The following is an 18,733-nucleotide window of genomic DNA, read 5'->3' on the forward strand; positions in this document are numbered from 1 at the left end:
AAAGCATGGAGTGCACTATTTACATCTTTCTCAACTTCCACACTTTGCAGAGGCTCTAAAACTGGGACAGTGGCCTGATAAAAGTCATTTTTTGCCCACTTCACACAAGGCAATGGCACCTCTTTACCCTTCTTGGCAGAAAGTAAGGATCCCTGGTGAGGGGATGGGGAGCAGAACTGCCCAAAGAACTCAAAAGATCTGCCTGCTGTTGGCAAATAGCATCATGCTCCCTATTTCCTTCCAAGAACAAGATTCCTTTTTCCACGACTACTGTAGCTTTATAGAATTGTTGGTTATTGCTGATAGATGAGGGTCTGAACATGTCCAGGTACCTCGCTGTTTATCCCACGTAGCTTTAGTGAGCCGGGGGAAGTCCTCTCAGAGCCTGAATCCCTGTGTGTTGTATCTGAAACCTTACAGAGTGTCATAAGAAGCATGTGTTACCGCTGAGACTGTTTTTCTTGATGTTTGTCTGCTTTCAGTTTTTCCTTGTTTTCTTAGTTCCTCACATTAATAAATTTTTTGAAATATGGAGAAAAATGTCTTGACAAAAAAAAAATTATTTTTTTTCAAGAGACACATTTGAAAGTATTTTTCCTGTGCTCAAACATCGCCCCTAAAATGGGCAGAATCATATCAGGGCATTTCAGGGGAAGACAAGGTGATGCAGGATCAAAGCTATCTGAATATTACTGGGCTTTACATCAATAACCACAGGCATTTCAAACAAGTGCTTGGTCATGAAACAGGCTCAGATAAATTTCTGCTTCAGTACAATGTGTCAGCAAGAAAAGACATTAAAACTCCAGTAAAATGTATTATGTCTCTATAAGAATTAATGATGGATGTTCATACACAGTATATCCAGTTTTCTTCTAAGTTTGCTGCTGAAACAGCTGTAATCCCAAATATATATATATTATATATATGCTGAAAAATCTTCCTCCTACAGCCCCTAAGAGTGATTGATTCTCTCCTACCAGATATGAACCCTGCACAAAGGAAACTACGAACAGGCCACCTTTCTTAGACAATCTCTCATCTTTACAGACTACCTCAAGCCCATCCCAAATGTATATAAGATTTGCTTTACTTTCCAAAATGCATTTCATCTACCATGCCCTGACTCGAGTTATTAATCACTTTTTAATTCAAAGCCAAGTATCACTCACTCAAACCCCACCATGATGTGTTTTCCTACTCAAAGTACTCGTGAGTTGAATTGAGGTGAATTGCTGCAGCCTTTTGGCCAGCTGCCCCTGACACATGTATCTAACTCTGCTGTAAGTGTTTGTGTTTGCCTTTTGTAAGGTTCCTCAGTGAAACCTGCACAGGTGCCGTCCCAACAAATGTAGGAATATTCCACATAGCAAAATGTATCCTTGCAAAAACTTCCGACTGTGAATTCTGGAAAACATCCCCCTTTTCACATTTGCAGCAGTATAAATTACTGACCGCCGGCAGCGGCCACATGATCTTTATTAGGAATACAAAACTCATTTGGGTACAGTAACAAGAACTCTGTGTTTACCTATGTTGGGTTGATCTCCATCACTGTCCCCCAGCATCAGCGAACTATTAGTGGAAGCATCTTTCCTTGCTCGAGGTGATACGGCACCAAGAACTGATTTAGTCCCTTTGTAAGACAACGATGCTCATTTACTCGATGTCTTTTTTCTCCCTGTGCTTTTCTTTCTTCTTTTCATGTCCAAGCCCACCATCGCAGGGGGTTGGTCTGGCTGCCCTTTGTGGGTCCCTTCCAGCCCAAATTCTACGATCCAGTCCTTTCAGTCTCACCCCATTACTGAGGGCAGGCACCCGCTAGCGCCATGTTTCCCCACTGCGGCGTGACAAGCAGCAACATCTATCAGAGGAGGGGCGCCTGTCCTGCAGCCTCCCTCAGGGCTCCCCAAAACTGCTGACCCACCCGCAGGACCTGCCCGACACCTCCACCCGCTGTTAAACACGGAACAAAAAGAACCATCACATCTCATCAGCCCCATCAGAGCTCCAACCCTTTGCGCTTCAATACCCCCCGCCATCCGCCTCTCGCCACTGCGCATACTCAGAGCCACCATGGGCACGGCGGTGACGCCGCCGTTCACGCCCAGAGGAGGAGGAAAAGAAAAGGAGGAAGAGAAAGAAGAAAAGGAACAGAAAGAAGGAAAGGAACAGAAGGAAGAAGAAGAAGAGGAGGAGCAAGAGGAGGAGGATGAAGAGGAGGAAGAGGAGGGGCGCCCGTGGGGCGGGTCCGCCTTTCGCGGCCGATGCGCGCATGCGCGGAGGTTTGAACTGAAGGGCGGTTGGTGCTGGCGCTAAGGGAGGTGAGTGTGGCGGGGCTCTGGGCCCGGCAGCAGGGATAGCTCCGGAGCGGTTTCTTACCTCGGCAGCGGCCGCCGCTTTTGGGGCTACGGAGCCGGCGTGCCCGAGCACGGCGGTGGGGCTGGGCCGGGCCGGGAGGGCCTTGTCGCCTTCCATTCTCTCAGGGCCGCGTCGGCTCTGCTGGGGCGGCCGGGGGCAGCCGCTGTGGGGAGCCGGAGGGAGAAGGGTGTCGGCTGCGGGGAGGGAAGGGGATATTCGTGCCCAGTATCCGTGTGGAAGAGTCTGGTACTAAAAGGCTGTGCGTTGGTGGGCTCGCCGTTAATGCGAACTGGTGTTACAGCCTGTCTGGTAGTTCTGCTTTAAAGTCGGGTGACTTGCTCCAACCCACCAAAACTTTGCGGTAGAAATCCTGCAAAACGAAAGAAAACAAAATAAACCCATACAGCCAGGTGGAGGAGATGTCAAGAAGTCTGTGAGAAAGCTGTTGCTGTACTGCAGGTGTGACAAATGAGGGCTGTTGGCTTGCTCTGCTTCCTGAACCACTTAGAGCATGCTCAGGTGGTTCAAGATGCACCAAGCAAGATTCCAGTGTTTGGGGTCTTCTGTAACTCTTGTATCATGTCAATCCGAGAACGGGATAGTTGCTATCGGGAGTTTTCAGTGTTCTGAAGCATCTCAGTTATTCTTGGTCACCATCATGTAAAGCATCTTTGTGGGAGGTGTGATGTGCTCGGTATTGTCCTTTAAAACTGTAGGGGTACATTTCACCTGAAGTCAGTAGCTGTCATTTGTAACTGTGAATACCCTGTGTGTGTACATCATGTATGCTTCAGAGGAGGTCTTGGTGTTCCTAGCCAGAGGCTTGTTCTTGGTCTGCTGCATGGAGAAGTTAGTGACAAACCTGTAGGAAAGTAGGGATGATACTAATGCCCTAGGAAAGTGAGAGCTGAAGAGGGAGTATGAGTTGAAAATCATTCTGGTTTATTGTGTCAGGAAAGCTTGGAAGAAAAAGATGGGCTCCAGCAACCCAGGGACATGCATCATTCTAACAAATCTAGGAAGCTGTAGCAAAATTTTGTGTTTTGTGGGTAAAAGGTTGATCTCTCCAGTGTCCTGAGGGGAAAAATGCTCCTTTTCACGGTTGCATTTCACCCAGGGTTAGGCAGTTCTGCAGTGTTGGTAGCTCTTCTGCTTCACTGGGAGGTTTGCCAAAAATACATGGTTTTCAGTCCTGGCTGTTACGTAAAAAGGTTGCAGAAGAATCTAAATTTTGTAAAATAGGGAGATAAGTGTTGTTATGATCATCTAAAATCTGTACATTGCTTGCAGGAAAGCATGACATGTTGGCTGTTTATATTGACATACGTAATATGTGTAATGAAACTTGGGAGAAAATTGTGCATTGTTTTGCGAAGTATCTGATTATGTTAGGTTTTGGGTCAAAACCCTATACAAAACGTTATCATAGCATTTACAATTGAAAGGAGCTTGTGTTAACTTTTACCTGTGATTTGCTCTCTTCCCTTTTTGAGTCAAAGAAAGAATGGAATTTTGATACGCTGTTGTCTGTGCATCTTCTGAGAATGTTGTATGACTTTTGGGGGTCAGGTGGCTCTAAATGACTTCCTCTGAAGTTATGCTGTTACATTATGTAGGATCCCTCTAAAAGCTGTTCTTTTCTTGCAGGGAATTGGCTTGCTGATGTTCAGCTGTTGGAGGTTTACCTATTTTCTTGCTTTTTTGTAACGAAGGATTGGAACCTGTGTGACATGAGTAAAATTCTTCAGTCTCAGTTGGGAGTCTGAAAAGATGCTGCAAAGTAAGAGTTGTAAGACCCCAAAGGAGCCTCTGCAACAGCACCAGAAAAGCCAGTCTAATCTCTCTGCATGGTTAAAAGTGGGGAGACTTGACCCTGAAAAGAGTGTCCAGGATCATCAATCTCTACATGACCAGGGAAATGACAGCAAGCTAGAAGACTCCCTTGAGCCAGCTTTGAGCTACTTTGCAAAAGGTAAGAGCAGCTTTCAGGCTAGCTGCCTAAGGCTGAAAAGATAACAACTAAATTCTTAACAGCAATAATAATAATTTTTAAAATATCTAATTTTATCTGCTGTTTTCCCTCTATAATGCCTAAACTTTGTAACATTTCCTTAACATCTTAAAAGGATTTTCCCTTTGGGTTAATACGTAATATACCCAACAAAAACCAATAGCTGTAGGGGCAGTTCAGAGAAGTTTTAAATGGTTCATTTTTGATTCAGAAATTTTCATCCTTGTTTGTCATGTTTTGTTGGTTTTTTTTGTTTTTTGTTTTTGTTTTTGTTTTCCCCCAGTTCAAGACCATGTCTCATTGAAAAGGAGCAGTGCTCTGCAGAGACACTTGGCTACTGTGGAAAGCATTGCCCTGCAAAGAGGGTTACCCCCTGAGGCATTTAACGTGTTGCTAAGCACAGCACTCAGTGGCAAACTTGGTAAATGTTTTTATACTGTTAATGTGTCTTCTGTGTATGTCTTTTATTTCCCCCCCAAGTCAAATCTGCTAGAGTTGATGTGTTTATGGGGACGGTACTGTTAGCTATTTCAGTATGCAATTAATTTTTGAGATGCATCAATACAGTTCCTGAGTTCACACGAAAAATAACCTCAGTTCTTGTTCCAGGGGGGTGGTATCCCAAAATAGTTTTACTTGTTACAAATACTTATTTAAAAGCTGGTTTCCTTATTCCAGAGTTGCAGGAGTCTGAAAGGCTGAAAGTGTGACTTTGTGTCTGTTCTTTGTTGTAACTGTTTATGTAGCTTTCTTTTACCCAAGATCAAAACAATTGAAAAAACTGATTTGTTGCTTTAGTGAAAACTGCCCAAATTAAAATGCTGTCCTAACAATCAATTCAGCATTGTGAGGGCAGATCTCATGCTGCTTTCTTAGGCATGGCAGACAGCATTTATTCTTCTAAATAATGAAATGCTCAATGAAAAAAAAACAAACAACTGAACTTTCCCTTTCAACCCAAGAGGAGCATACAGCATTCTTTCTCCATTATGCAGGTAGTGTTGTTTTCTTGATTTAAATTACTGAATTCTCTCTAGAACACTGATCTGCTGATGTTTGGCTTATAGTCATATACTCTTGCTGAGAAATTAGTTGTATTACCAGAAGCTTGTGTTACTTTTGGTTGTCTTGCCAAGAGTCTGAAAGCTGTTTCAGTATTAAAATACTCAATATTCCATTTTCTTTAAGCTGGAAAGAAATATTTCTCATCATTTTGAGGTGTAGGTAAGTCCCTACTAGATTCACGTACCCTCTTACTTTAAGCAGTGAAGTGCTGAATAGTCTTGTCCAGTGGGAATTTTGAGCCAAGCTGCAGAACCATATTGAAGAATGCTATTCATAAGCACCCTCTTATTTTAAATTGCTTGTTTTCCAGCTGATACAGTGAATACTCGTTTACTGAAGAGCCTGATTCCGGAGTCAGTAGTACCAGAAACTTCTGTGGTTTCAGCTGTATCATGGCTCTGTGTTAGCAAATGCTCAAGCAACGTCCAGGTAACTCAGTAAATGTTTACTGTAGTTATTGCTTCTGCACAGGAACGATGAGGACAGATTTTATTATTTTCAGGAAGCAAAAATCATGAGGTTTTAATGTAGAAGGTCTTATATAAAGATCCTGTCCTTTAGGAAGATTAGCAGACTCCTATTGCTGAAACAGCAGTGGGAACAGAGAACACTATTTAAGTATGAGTGAAAATTTGCACAGTTCCTGTGTGAAGATACTGACCCCCACCTTGCTACAATCTCCTTTCAGATAGTTGTACAGAGTGATAAGGTCTCCCCTGAGCTTTCTTTTCTCCAGACTAAACAACTCCAGTTCCTTCAGCTGCTCCTCAGCACACTTGTGCTGTAGACCCTTCACCAGCTTTGTTGAGGTGCTGGAGCATGTCCAAAGAAGGGCAACGTCTTTCTTGTAGTTAGGGGCCCTCACTTCACATCTGAGGGTCATCACATATTCAGAACTGAGCTGCTTTTTCAATTCTGATTTGGCAGTTGATGTTCTTGGCATACATTCTTACACATGTGAACTAGCCCAGTTCTGCTCATCTGTACCTATGTTGTCCTTGACAGTAGCATGTATCCTTAATGATTTTGTCTCTTAAACTGGCTAGTGACTGGTCTGGCTGGCGTTTGCTCATCACTTAATATAATATGGTTTTTTTTCCTCTATGCAGGTGCTTTTTTTAAGATGGCTGATCACAGTTTTTGACTTCATTGATCACAAGGAAGACCTTCGTGCACTCTATGGTTTCTTCTTCTTCTTCTTGCAAGAGGAGAAGTTGGTAAGGAGAGCTGAAGAATATATGGAATTGACAAAAACCTAAATGTTCATTAGTAGTATTCATGTTAATGTTTAGAATTAGTCTGGAGTAGCTGTTGGTTAGAAGCCATTTTCTGATGCCCAGAATTTATTTTGTGGTTTTTCATTTTGCATTTGAAGCTTGCCAGGTGATACAGCTTCAGAACCAGGGAGGTACTGGAGGATTATTTCAGTTTCAACGCGGTGGTTTGGTTGTTTATAGAATTGCTGTTTTGCATCAGAGTGACAGTATACTTGGTCTAAGCTCCCAAGAGTAACTGTACTGCTGCATCTCTGGGAATGCCTTTGGTGTCACACATCAGTAGGTGAAGTCTCCTGCTTCTGGGGTGAAACTGACTTGCATACCTCTGGCAAAAAATTTCTCTTATATGACAACTGTAAAACCCAGGTCTTGGAATATTGAAATGTTTGGATTCAGTTCACATTAAGATGATCTGGGTGGTCATGTTAAACAGCTGTTCTTTCAGTTTAGGATATTTTGTGGTCAAAAAGTTCTGAAGTTATATTGTTATATTTCTTGCGAAGTTTTTAATGGTTTTAGGTGAACATTAGTTATATTCTTTTCATAAAACTGGATCTAAGTTCTTGCTGTTTAAAACAGTGTTTTCAGGCACAATGGGCCAATTGGGAAGTGCACCAAAGTTGGTGTGAAAGTGGTTTAAGCCCCTAACAGCCTCAATTATAGAAGCTCTAAAGAATTATTTTGATTCTTAAAGTGCCTTTCTTACTGAAAGTGTGATTGTACTTCCACTGCTGACTCCTAAAATATCCAGACCATGTTTCCCATAACAAGATTCAAGCTCACTGAACAGCTTGATTGCTATAGGGACTGCTCATAGTGCAGATAATTTTTCTAAATAAAATTGACATGTGTGACACTTAAAAACCATGCTGTTTCCCAAGGGCAGTAGAGTGTGCTCTGCCCCATGGGGTCACAGGGATGACTTGAGGCAGTCAACTGAATAAACCAGCATTAGCTTGTGAATCCTTTATGTTGCTTTAGTTGTGGTCAGCAGCACCAGCAGGATAGTTCATTGCTGCCTTTTCCTTGCAGTGCCCCTACATCTGCCATGTGCTCTACTTGCTCACCAGGAAGGAAAATGGTGAGTCAATCCAGTTGTATGAGGTGGAATACCATTTTGTTTCCTACTGTCTTTGCTGGCATCAACATTCGTTCCGATGGAGCTAATGCAGTGACCAGACAATATATTGCTTTTTAGGCAGGAAGTATGAGTGGTAGTGGTAGTTCAGTCCAATATGTGCAGCATTTCTGAACTGAAAACTGTCTATTAGCCTAGGAATAAGACTGGTTCTGCTTCTTTTGCAATGGCTTTCTATAATAACCAGGGTATTTAGTTTTTGCGTAAATGTCTGATACAGTGTTTTTTAAATCCATTATGTTCTTAATTGTATCTCCAGTCAAACCTTTTCGGGTTAGGAGACTGCTTGACCTCCAAGCAAAAATGGTGAGTTTATTTCAAATCTTGTAGATTTTGACCTGTGGTTAATAATGTGGCTTGTAAGACTGATGCCCTTACAGGGTGGAGCAGAGGGGCTTAGTGTCTGAGGACAGGGTTAGACTGGAACTGTACATTGTAGTCTTTGTAGCATCAGGGCTTGTCTGTCTTGCATGTGTCTGCCTAGTTTTCATTTGTGTTTGTGAGCACATGCAATGACATGCACACAGCTGTACGTTTTATGCCAATGTGTAGTAAAATCCTTGAAGCAAGAGATGGCTTCATTTATCTGTTAACAACTTCAATTTTCTAATAATCTTTTTCAAGTGGTATCAAAAATGACTCGATTAGAAGATTGTGGAGGATCTGTGATCTTTGTTAGAAAAAAATGTATTTTCGAGCAGTTAGATGGCAGAAGATTTTGTCATAGTTTTGATTGTTAAATTCCTTCTTATTAGTTATGATTACAGAAAATTCCTCCTTCAATCCTCTTCCTATGGTAATTCATTGACAGTTTCTGCTCTTCCTTTAATTTTCAGTTCTTCATCTATGGTCACTTACTGACACGTAGCTTTAGAAAGCTTTTATTAATCAGTGGTGGGGTTTTACTTCTAGAATACAGTATGTGGTTTTCTACATTAAAAACATACCCCCCATGTTTTTCCTGTTCTTCTGCATTTGGCAGGGAATGAGGTCTCATTTGCAGGCTCTGCTATCACTTTACAAGCTCTTTTGTCCTGAGCTGGTGAGCATAACGCTTCCTGCAAAAACAAAGGTAAGGAGTTAGATTTAGTCTACTTGGAAGCAATACTTACAACACTGTACTGAGCTTTCCATTTAAGCTATAGCATGATTTAGTGGTGAAGGTTAAACCCAAAACCCTCTTCAACTGTTTTTTATGGCCACACTATATTATTTTTTGTGATTAAATCCTTGATTACCTGGCTGAAACCAGTATGAATACTTGTGTGATGCTTTAGCACTCAGAATTTACAAACTGATTGCAACTGAAGTGACAGAAAGTAAGTTTTATGCAGAAAAGTTGTTGGGTTCATTTTTCCAATTTTTACTTTCTATAGTATCTAGATTAATTTGAGAATTTAGTTACTCACTGCATCCTTCTGTTTGGTGGATATCACTGATGCTGAATTTGGGAAGCCTTCCCAGTAACTTGGTATAAGCATACCTTGGTAATTTTTATTTTAATGTATACTTGAGATTTACTGTATGAGTTACTGATTTATCTGAATAAGGATTATAAATCTGAAGTGTTAGGAGATCCCTTCTGAAAAGGGGGACATCATTTCAGAAGCATAACTATTGAACTACAGGCAGAAGGTAATGAAACTGAGGACCACTGGTGCTTGGTCTGTCAAGCAGTGTTGAGTGTATAAACCCTGTGGTGACGTTTGTCAGAACAGAAACTGATCTTTCTGTCACTTTGTCTTAGTTTGGCTTTTTGCATAGATATCTGCTTCATCTTTTCAGATTTACTTCAAGAATGCAGAGGGTCCATGGAAAGCAGCAATTAAAACAATAAAGCAAAGAAGGCTGGAAAACTCTCCAGTGCCCCAGCCACTGTTTTTAGGCACAGCTCGACCTCGGTCACAGAAAAGGGTAGGTTGAGGACCTAAGGTACACCTTAGAAGATGCCAAGGAGCTGTTTTCTCTATGAATATTGGCAAATAACAGAAGTCAGGCTTTATTTCAGCACTGGGAAGGGTGGAGGAGCTATATAGCAATCTGCCATTCCCATTATAATGAAAGCCTTTCTTGAAAAACAGGGTCTTTATGGAAACACTGCACTTGATTGCATTGGAAACAGCCATTGCTATTCTTTTGTGTTTCTTTTCTAAAGAAATGGAATGCCCAGTTGATGATTCCTGCAAGCAGTAGTAACAGAAGTCACTTAGAAGAGGTCAGAGAAAAGAACACTGATTTGTACAGTACAGATGAGTATTTTCCAGTGGAGCTGCTGCAGACCTTTCCTCAGCTCCTACAGAATATCCACCATCTAGAGGTGAGTTTCTGGAAGGTCTTGGTGAGGTCACTGAATGTTTTGAGAGATCAAAGGTTATACCTCTAACCCCAGTTTGTATGTGAACAGTGTGTGGGCTACCTAGTTCTAACAGAGCATCTAGTCCTACCTGGGCTTGACAAACGAGTCCTGGAGATGTTCTTGTTACTGGTGAAAGGATTGGACAGTTTTGGTAGAATGAGTTTCTTTGGCAATTTGCTGATACAAATACTGAATAACTTTTTTTCTTTTGGTTGTTTTTTTTTTCCTTCATTTCTCTTGCAGTTTCCTTCCCGGATGGGTTCAGTGTTAACAAACCCTTTATTGCTTCACTACATGAATTGCACCAAAGATGAATCTGTTTACCTGAGGCTCTACTATTGGTTGGGCCAGACCCTCCAGGAAGGTAGGAACTTAATACTACCTTCTATGGTAGGGAGGTGAAAGATGTCTGAGGCTTTTCACCTTTTGCTAATGGTACTTCACATTTGGATTTATAGTGATAATCTGATAGTCACATAATGTTAAAACACCTATTGGATGAGAACTGAATTTAATTTCTAATTGTGCAAATTCTCTCTGTGCTCGTATTTGAATACAATATTCTCTTCTATTTAGAGTGTACTTGGTGTGTGGTTGAGAATAGCCAAAATGAAGAAGAGTTCAGGGACTTCCTGGAAATTCTCTGCAGGACACAGTGTTTCTTGCATGTAAGTGCCTGCTTTGGGGAAGCAAAGGGTTTCATGATGTCTTCCCTTAAGCTACTTTTGGGACTTACCTATTTCAAGCAGTATCTCTAAGAAGTGACAGCGTCTCAAGTAATAAAACATATTCCTAAGGCAAGTTAATATTCTGAAGATGACCTTGTTTTCTACAGGAAAGGTAGTTTAAGAATGCTATTAAGAGTTATAATTTGAATGTACTGGTGAATTGTATGTCAGGAAGGAGGTGTAAGCCTCTTTCTTTCTCCAGGGTGAAGTGAGCATGGCAAAGTGCAGGCATATGAGATTAGTTTTTGGATGTTCATCTTCTGCTTTGTAGGAGGGACTTGCTCCCTGTGAAGAGTTCCTGTATCGGAGCCTTCCTCTCTGGGATGGCTTATGCTGCCGATCACAAATCCTCAGGCTTGTGAGTTGGATCCCACTCAACAGCATGTATGGTATGTGTGATTCTCTGAGTGAGGCTGGATAGTGTCTGATCTTGAAGGACAGAATTTGTCCACAGATGATATACTGTCTTCTCATTTCATTTTCAGAAATCAAATCATATCTCTATGATCCCCTGGCACAGCTCTTCTTTACATCATCCATTTACTTTAAGGTAAGTTAAGTGAATACAGTGGCTGTTTAGTTTTGATTGTTACTGTATCTGCACTTGTACCAGGTGTAGCAGTCTGAGGGATTGTATAGGGGACTTTCGGGGAGGTCTGTGCCCTGAGGAAGGTAAAGTGTGTACTTACAATGTAACTTTTGGGGAAATTTGAGTGCCTTTAAGATTTTTTTTTTTTTTTTTTTGACTGGAATTAAGCTAAGGCACTGGAAATAAAAAGAAATGAGGGTACACAAGACAATAGTTGGTTTGTAATTATTTATTGCAATTTTAACTCAGTATTTGAAGTGTACATCCTCCAGGAAAAGCTGTGTAATGCATCCATTCAGTTCAAGGGGATATGCAGTTACCTCACTGCTCTTTGTGGTCTTGAGAAACTCTTGATATCTTTCTTTGCATATATTAGCTCTTACGGCATTTCTTGTTTAGTATTAGTCACTTTCATAAATTGTTATCAACCTGTTCTCGGTTTTGCCTCTTGCAGTGCAGTGTTCTTGAAAGCCTGAAAAGGCTGTTGCAGAACTGGTTAAATTGGCAGATGGTTCATCTAGATTCAGCAGCTGACTCCCAACCCCATTCTTTGTAAGTTTGAAATAAGTGCAGTGTTCTGTGCATTGTTCACTAGTGTACTTAGTGATATATTCTAACCCTGTTACCAGCATAAAGAAAAACTAGAAGGCTTATAATGTTGTAATGTTTCTGCTTTATTGTAAGCTACCTTGTCAAAGAATCGTAGAATAGTTTGGGCTGGAAAGGACCTTAAGATCATTTAGTTCCAAGCCCTCTGCCATGAGCAGGGACACCTCACACTAAACCATGTCACCCAAGGCTCTGTCCAACCTGGCCTTGAACACTGCCAGGGATGGAACATTCACTATTCTCTGGGCAACCTGTGCCAGTGCCTCACCACCCTCACAGTAAAGAATGTCTTCCTCATGTCTAACCTGAACTTCCATGTTTCAGTTTGAATCCATTAGCCATTGTCAATGCTCTTCTTTTTCTCTAAAAAGATTTCTATTGACACTGAAGATAGAAATTTCCAGAAGTCAAATCCTTGTAGCACTGACAGCTGGGTCATGTTTGTAGTAACATTAGTAACAATATGTTACTGGATATATTGAAGAGCAAATTCATGTTGCTGAATGCTTGTGGTACAGAAGGATAACTTCAGTTCCTTTTTTACTGCTTTTTGGTTTTACTGCCTGCAGAGAGGTGTATATACTCACATTGCATCATGTCGTTGCTGCAGGAATACAACTTTTTCTGGACTAGTGAACATGGTGGCTGAACTGATCCACTTTGTTGGAATGATCTCTACGGTTGCCTTGCATTTGGAAAGCAATCATACATTCTTGCTGTACTTCATCCTTGACTTCTATGAGACTGTACGTGTCCTGTTCATTTCTGGCTTTCAGAATCCCAATACATGCAAAGGATGTTTGCATTTTTTAAGCTAGACCATGAGAACATCTTCCTCATGGTTTACAGAACTTTGTGATTAAATGCAAGGATATTCCAAAGACTTGATTGGTCTACAGGTGATGACTGTTGCTCTTGCATCCTTAGGCAAAACTAAATATGCTGCTAGAAAGCGGTTGCTCTTAAATCAGAGATGAACTGTGACTTAAGGGAAGGGGAAGAAACAATATGGCATAACATGCTCTTTTAGTGCTGATTTATAGAAAAGAACAATGTTCACTTCAATTTCAAACAACATATCCTTAATTATTTTTTTTTCCTCCTTAAAAAATGAAGCTTTCCCCAGTTTGTCTTGGAGACAAACTAAGAGCATCAAATAGGCTTAAGCCTATTCTCTAGTTTCCTCATGTCTTCTCTCTTACTGCCAGGTGACCTCCATGGGTAGGTTTGACTCTGAGTAACCATGACAAAACATATGGTGTACCTAAGAGGTTGAAGCAGAGACTGAGATATGGACTGATGATATATCTCATATTGAGAAGGAAATGGAATTGCTTCACCCCGGCTTTCCCTCCTAAGTGAAGTCACTGGAGCTGGCTGGAATGCAGCATCATATGCTCTTTCACGCTTAAAGCCTTTGGGGTTTGTTAATGGCAGTATTAATCTGCCTCAATTTGCTTCCTTCTTACAGGTGTGTGACATATATCTGAAGTACAATATGCCTTTGTTGATAATGCCTCCTGCTGGAGTTTTCTACCCAGTGCTCCTTGGCATGGATCCTGTCAACTTGAATCAGCTCTGCTACATTATGTACAGGTACTACAAATGGTGTGGGCTGTAGGGACTCCTTGTTTTCTCTTTGAGTCTTTTGGAAATGAAACTACCATCATCTCATCATCTTCTTTTTCTTACCATGCAAGGCAAAGATGGAAGTTCCAGCTGTGCTGAGCTTTCATGATCCAGGATGCCATAGCTGTAGTTACCACTTCATTTTTTTTTTTTTCAGTCTGTTATCCAAAATAGCAGGGTTTTGATGTATTTCCTAGTATTATTTCCATATCTTTGAAATGTGAAGGAAGGAGTTCCTATATTGTTTTGAGAGAACTTATCAGCCAGCTGGAATCACTAGTAGTAAACAACTTCTCACTCTTGTGCTTTGACCACTAGACTACAGAATTTATAAGGAAAAGTTTACATGGGCTGAGTAGGAAGCACTTCTGCAGCTTCCAAACTCTTGGACTTTGGGACTGCCTTGTGCTGCTTTCAGGTGCAAAGACAGCACAGTTTAGCTCTGCAGGACCCCTCAGCATGGCTGCTGCTGTTGGCCTTGTTAGTTCCAGTGGCTGCATGTTAGAAGAGCAGCCAACTGCTGACAGCTGGCACAGGCCTCTCCATGTGGCCTCTTTCTCTAAGGAGTCTGCAGGGTAATTAACATGACAGGATGGTCTCTGGGAAATAAGAGGAGCCAGTGCTGCTTATAGAGAGCAGCTGTCATGTTGCATTACTTACAGTGCTTCTGTTCCTCTGCTTAGCGAAAGACTCCTTTCTTAAAAATGCACTGCATTTCTCTGCTGATTTTTAAGGCTGTATGTCAATAGTTACGTATTGCCTTTATAAGGTTACTGTCTCGGGGACACTGGTCATGTCTTAATTACTTAAGAGACTAATAACTGTCTCAGTGCTCTGCCTGGGAAGACCAAGTGATAAAGTCCCGTTAAGTTCTTTTTTTTTTTTTTTCCTCTCTCTCTCCTTTTTATCAGTAAAGTTTGATCTCTCTTGTATAGGAAATAAGCTTTCTTAATATGTTCCTCCAGCTTATTTTCAACACTGGTAGGTAGTAAAAACTTACAGGCCCCCAGCTTTATTGTTTGCTTGTTTTTCTCAGGTATCGAGCCAACTTGGTGGCTGCGAAAGAAAATGAGCACAGTGAAAAGGTATTGTGGATAAACATGTGCTGGAACAGACCTTAGCAAGGAGCTGGGTTGTTTGGATGGGAGGTGTTGTGATGACATTCTTTTAAGGACTGGAGGGAGCACACAACTGCTTCAAGGATGCTATTTTTTGGTTTATATTCTTGTCCCTCAGGAAATACAGCAATTCAGGTTCAGCAGTGAGACATACAAAGAGTACAACCAGTACATAACAGCTATGGTGGGTTGTCTGTGGACATCCAATGCATTCCAGAAGGATACTCATCCTCAAGGTCTTCGTATGGATGATGAACTGCTGAACAAAACCGGAGTGAAGGAATTCAAAACCAGCTTTAACATTGTCTATCACCCAGCCATGATAGGCTATGCTGTCCAGTTCCTGCAGCAGGTAATGGTGGAGGCCAATGTTTGGGCCTTTGGCAGCACTGGATGTTGTTTTGACAGTTTCTCTAGAGACATGGCTCAACACAGTATTTGACTCGAGTCAACTAGGCTTTCAAAAGCTGCTCTGGCATTCTGTGTCTGTGTGCGTGTGTGTGAGTGTGAGATTAGTGGCACAACTTGAATAGTCTTTGTGTGGTATGAAATCATGAATGTGATAGTTCTAGATGTGAACTCATGCTTATAATTTTGAAGGTAGAACTAATAGCTAAATAAGGAAAGAAATTACCAATTCAGTAAAAGCTTCCCAATAGTGCATTGGGCCCCACAAAATATGCAGCGTGACCTAAACAGTTGAACGGCAGAATTTCAAGAAACACCTAGTTCAACTGTATAGAGGTGCACATGAGAGAATCTTTGCTTTCTTCCTCCTGCAGAACCAAACTAGCTTTTGCTTGGGCACATTACATGTGTGTCTTAAACCAGGAGAAATACTCAGCTGCAGGGCCATCTTAAGCACGTCAATGTTGAGCACCAGAGGGCACTGCTCGGCAGCACACTCGGAGAACACAAGCAGTAATCTAAATGTAGTAGATTCTGTCCTCTTGCTCATCAATGTGTAATGCTTTGGCGGGGGGAGGGAGTGGCTTTTACACTACAGAGAGACAATGGTTAAAGTTAGCTAAATAAATACTTTCTGATGCTGTCCAGTAACGCTGCAGCAATGGGGCAAGAGGGTCTCACATTACCGGGTCACTTGTAGAACATGGTATGGTGCCGGAAGCCCAGTTTGAAGCATGATTTAAAAATCTCTGAATATATTTGCACACCTACAATCCCTGATTTAGAGGGGGGGACTAAGCAGAGGTCCAGCAACTCTGTATGTACTTTTTATCTGACTTGATACTGTTTTTATTCCCTCTCCTTAAGGCTTGGCCAGATGATACTACCTTCAACTTCAGTTTAATTAAGGTAAGATTTCTTTTTCTAATGAAGTGAAAACAGGCAGTTTGCAGCGGCTGTGTAGGAGAGGATGAGGTGAGAATATTCACCAGTTCCACAAATGCTCTGTAAAAATTTTGAAAGGGAAAAATTCCAGCTGTAGACTTTGGTCAGTGTCTTACAGGAAAACATCAACATCTGAGAAGTTCTGTACCTGCTCACCTGTGGGTAGTGGTCTTCCCCACAAGTCAGTGCAGTATCAGGACAACACTGTTTATCGTTCGCTGTAGAACAAGTTCTATTTTTGGTGTAGTTGAAGCAGAAATTCTATTATCAACAAACTTAATATTAAATTTCTGACATGGATATGTAGCTTTGTTACAGCTTGAACAGGGATCCTCTGCTGAGTGAGTACAGTGGCAGTTTGTCTAATTTCCTGTATCACAGTGCAATTCAAACCTGATCTGGAGGAATTGTCACTAGTGATGGAAAGGAAGGCTTTAATATCCAGGTTAATTTGGTTCCTGTCATCTTCACTGCTGATCCAAAAGACTTCGCTCTTTTTAGGATTGGGATTTAGAAACATCTTCAGAATTAAAAAAGATGATCATGGTTTGTCATGTTCAAGCTAAGAATGTGTAATTAATAACTGATAAGTTTGGGTATGTGGAAATAGGATGTGACCCTCTATACTTGTAGACTAGGATGGGTACTGTCAAAGTATGGAAGGTAGTATTTGCAGACCTTTTCAGAATGGTCTAAGAGACAAAGCTGTGTCCTGCACATCTGACTATTCTTTCTCTTTTTATAGGGAAAGAATTGGAATTGGTATCTGAAATACCTCTATGCAAAAGGTTTAGAGGGCCTGAAGTTCTTTATTGAAAGCAGCATCAGTCGTGTTTCCCAGGCCTCTCACAATAAAGCAGGGAATATGGAAATGTGACCTGGGACTCACCAGAGCCTTTGTATCATTTGGAACAAGAAAGCAGAATATAATGGACTGTGTCACTAATTCCTCCTTCCTCAGAAGAGGGAAACAGAGCAATTACCCTTGTCTGCATTTTTGTACTGACATCTATTTTAGGAATGTGAAGACACAGAAGGAATGCTGAGTGCTTGTGGCTGCTGCCTTGGCTCACTAATACTGAACCCCCTCTTGTCCCTGCTGAACTTCTCTGGTCTGAAACTGCTGAGCTCAGATGTTACGTATCATCCACAGTTTTCATCCTTATTTTTCTCTGGAGTATCTGCTTTTATTGAGAAACAAACATTTTCCAGCTCAAAGTCACAATGAGCAATGCTGCTTCATTTATAAGTAATGCTGATCCCTGACCTTTGCCTTCCTCAACAGTAGGTAATGAGAAACAATTGAATCAGTCTTTCAGGAATCCTGTATATGTTATGAATTGTAACACTGAGTTTTCCAATTCCCTGTTGCACCTTGTACATACCGACTTTAAACAGGCTGACCAAACTGACCTTCCAGAGGTTCACTTTCACTATGAAGCTTCCAGACGAGACTTTGTGCTAAAACTACTTATAAAGTTCTTCTAATGCAACTGGAAGATTTGGTGCTCAGTTGGTGATTTATTGATGACTTCAGCAAAAATGTTGCCACTGGCTCATCATTTTTTAAGTGCAAGCACAGCTTTCCTATATGTAGTTTTAGCTCTGTATGTATTGTATATTATCTGTGTACATATAGATATAATTTATATTCTGTAAAATGTATCCAGTGTGTTAATGTGAAAGAACTTTGCTACAAAACTTATCTTCTCCTGTCACTTCATTGTAACACTGAGTAGAAGCTGGGTGAAGCTGAACTTTATTTCACTGTTGTAAAAGATTGTAACAACTTGAAAGATGGGTCAGAGTATACTGAATTTTGCACTTTAATCTGTACTTTATTCCAGTAATCGGTCCTGAGAGTGACTCCAGAACCAGTAATGATGTGCTTGGTCTCTGCATCCTCTCATAGGTGTATATATATTTATATGTCTGTATATATATATATATATATATATTCACTCCAGAGAATAAGAAAATCTTTAATTGAAGACCTTGAGATCTGCTTAGACTAAAGTCTTGCCCTCTCTCATCCTGCTGTGTTACTCCAGCCTGTGTAGGGGCTGTTTGCTAATTTCTGTTGACAGAAACGGATCTTCAAAAATCTGGATTATATTTTCTCAACAGAGGAAACATTACAAATTCCTCCCCGCTTTGCTGTGTTTTAAATACTTATATGTTAGGAATACATCTTATCTCCTTTAAAGGCTGGTCCTGTTGTTTTGGACCAGCTCAGCTTGCTGGCTGATGACTATTCCACCACCACTGGCTGGTAATCCCTGTCATACTGTTGCCTGTTGTTTGACTCCTTAAAGGTTTCAGCTAAGAATGCAAGGAGGAGAGCTCTGTAGCTCCATAGTTGGGTTTATAATTTTTCTATGAAAATTTATGAGTTTTCATCACTCACACTATGAAAACCTTCAGAAAGGTATTTGAAATGCTGGTACGTATGCAGGAAAGCCTGTGTGTTGCATTCTTTAAGGGCAACTCACACCATTG

The 18,733-nt window shown here is 41.1% G+C and overlaps 1 protein-coding gene across 4 annotated transcripts; it reads left to right on the forward strand.

The window, feature by feature from the left end:
* The first annotated feature begins 2,171 nt into the window (after positions 1 to 2,171).
* CENPI (centromere protein I) lies at positions 2,172 to 18,064 on the forward strand. Of its 4 annotated transcripts, none has more exons than XM_065689568.1 (21): positions 2,172 to 2,324; positions 4,074 to 4,333; positions 4,656 to 4,793; positions 5,748 to 5,866; positions 6,547 to 6,654; positions 7,747 to 7,795; positions 8,112 to 8,158; positions 8,835 to 8,924; positions 9,638 to 9,766; positions 10,008 to 10,169; positions 10,452 to 10,572; positions 10,785 to 10,876; positions 11,208 to 11,325; positions 11,422 to 11,486; positions 11,980 to 12,077; positions 12,745 to 12,880; positions 13,606 to 13,730; positions 14,800 to 14,848; positions 15,000 to 15,233; positions 16,157 to 16,198; positions 16,980 to 18,064. In XM_065689568.1, exons 2-21 carry the CDS (start codon positions 4,132 to 4,134, stop codon positions 17,109 to 17,111), a joined length of 2,256 nt encoding a protein of 751 aa, XP_065545640.1. In that variant the 5' UTR covers positions 2,172 to 2,324; positions 4,074 to 4,131; the 3' UTR covers positions 17,112 to 18,064. The 4 variants fall into 4 exon arrangements, with proteins under 4 accessions (XP_065545640.1, XP_065545638.1, XP_065545641.1 ...); XM_065689566.1 differs by having other exon boundaries at positions 2,173 to 2,324; positions 4,009 to 4,333; XM_065689567.1 differs by lacking the exon at positions 2,172 to 2,324 and adding an exon at positions 2,574 to 2,820 and having other exon boundaries at positions 4,009 to 4,333.
* The last annotated feature ends 669 nt before the right edge of the window (positions 18,065 to 18,733 follow it).

The sequence above is a fragment of the Lathamus discolor genome, chromosome 9 (genome assembly GCF_037157495.1).
Source record: "Lathamus discolor isolate bLatDis1 chromosome 9, bLatDis1.hap1, whole genome shotgun sequence".
Taxonomy (NCBI): Eukaryota; Metazoa; Chordata; class Aves; order Psittaciformes; family Psittacidae; genus Lathamus; species Lathamus discolor.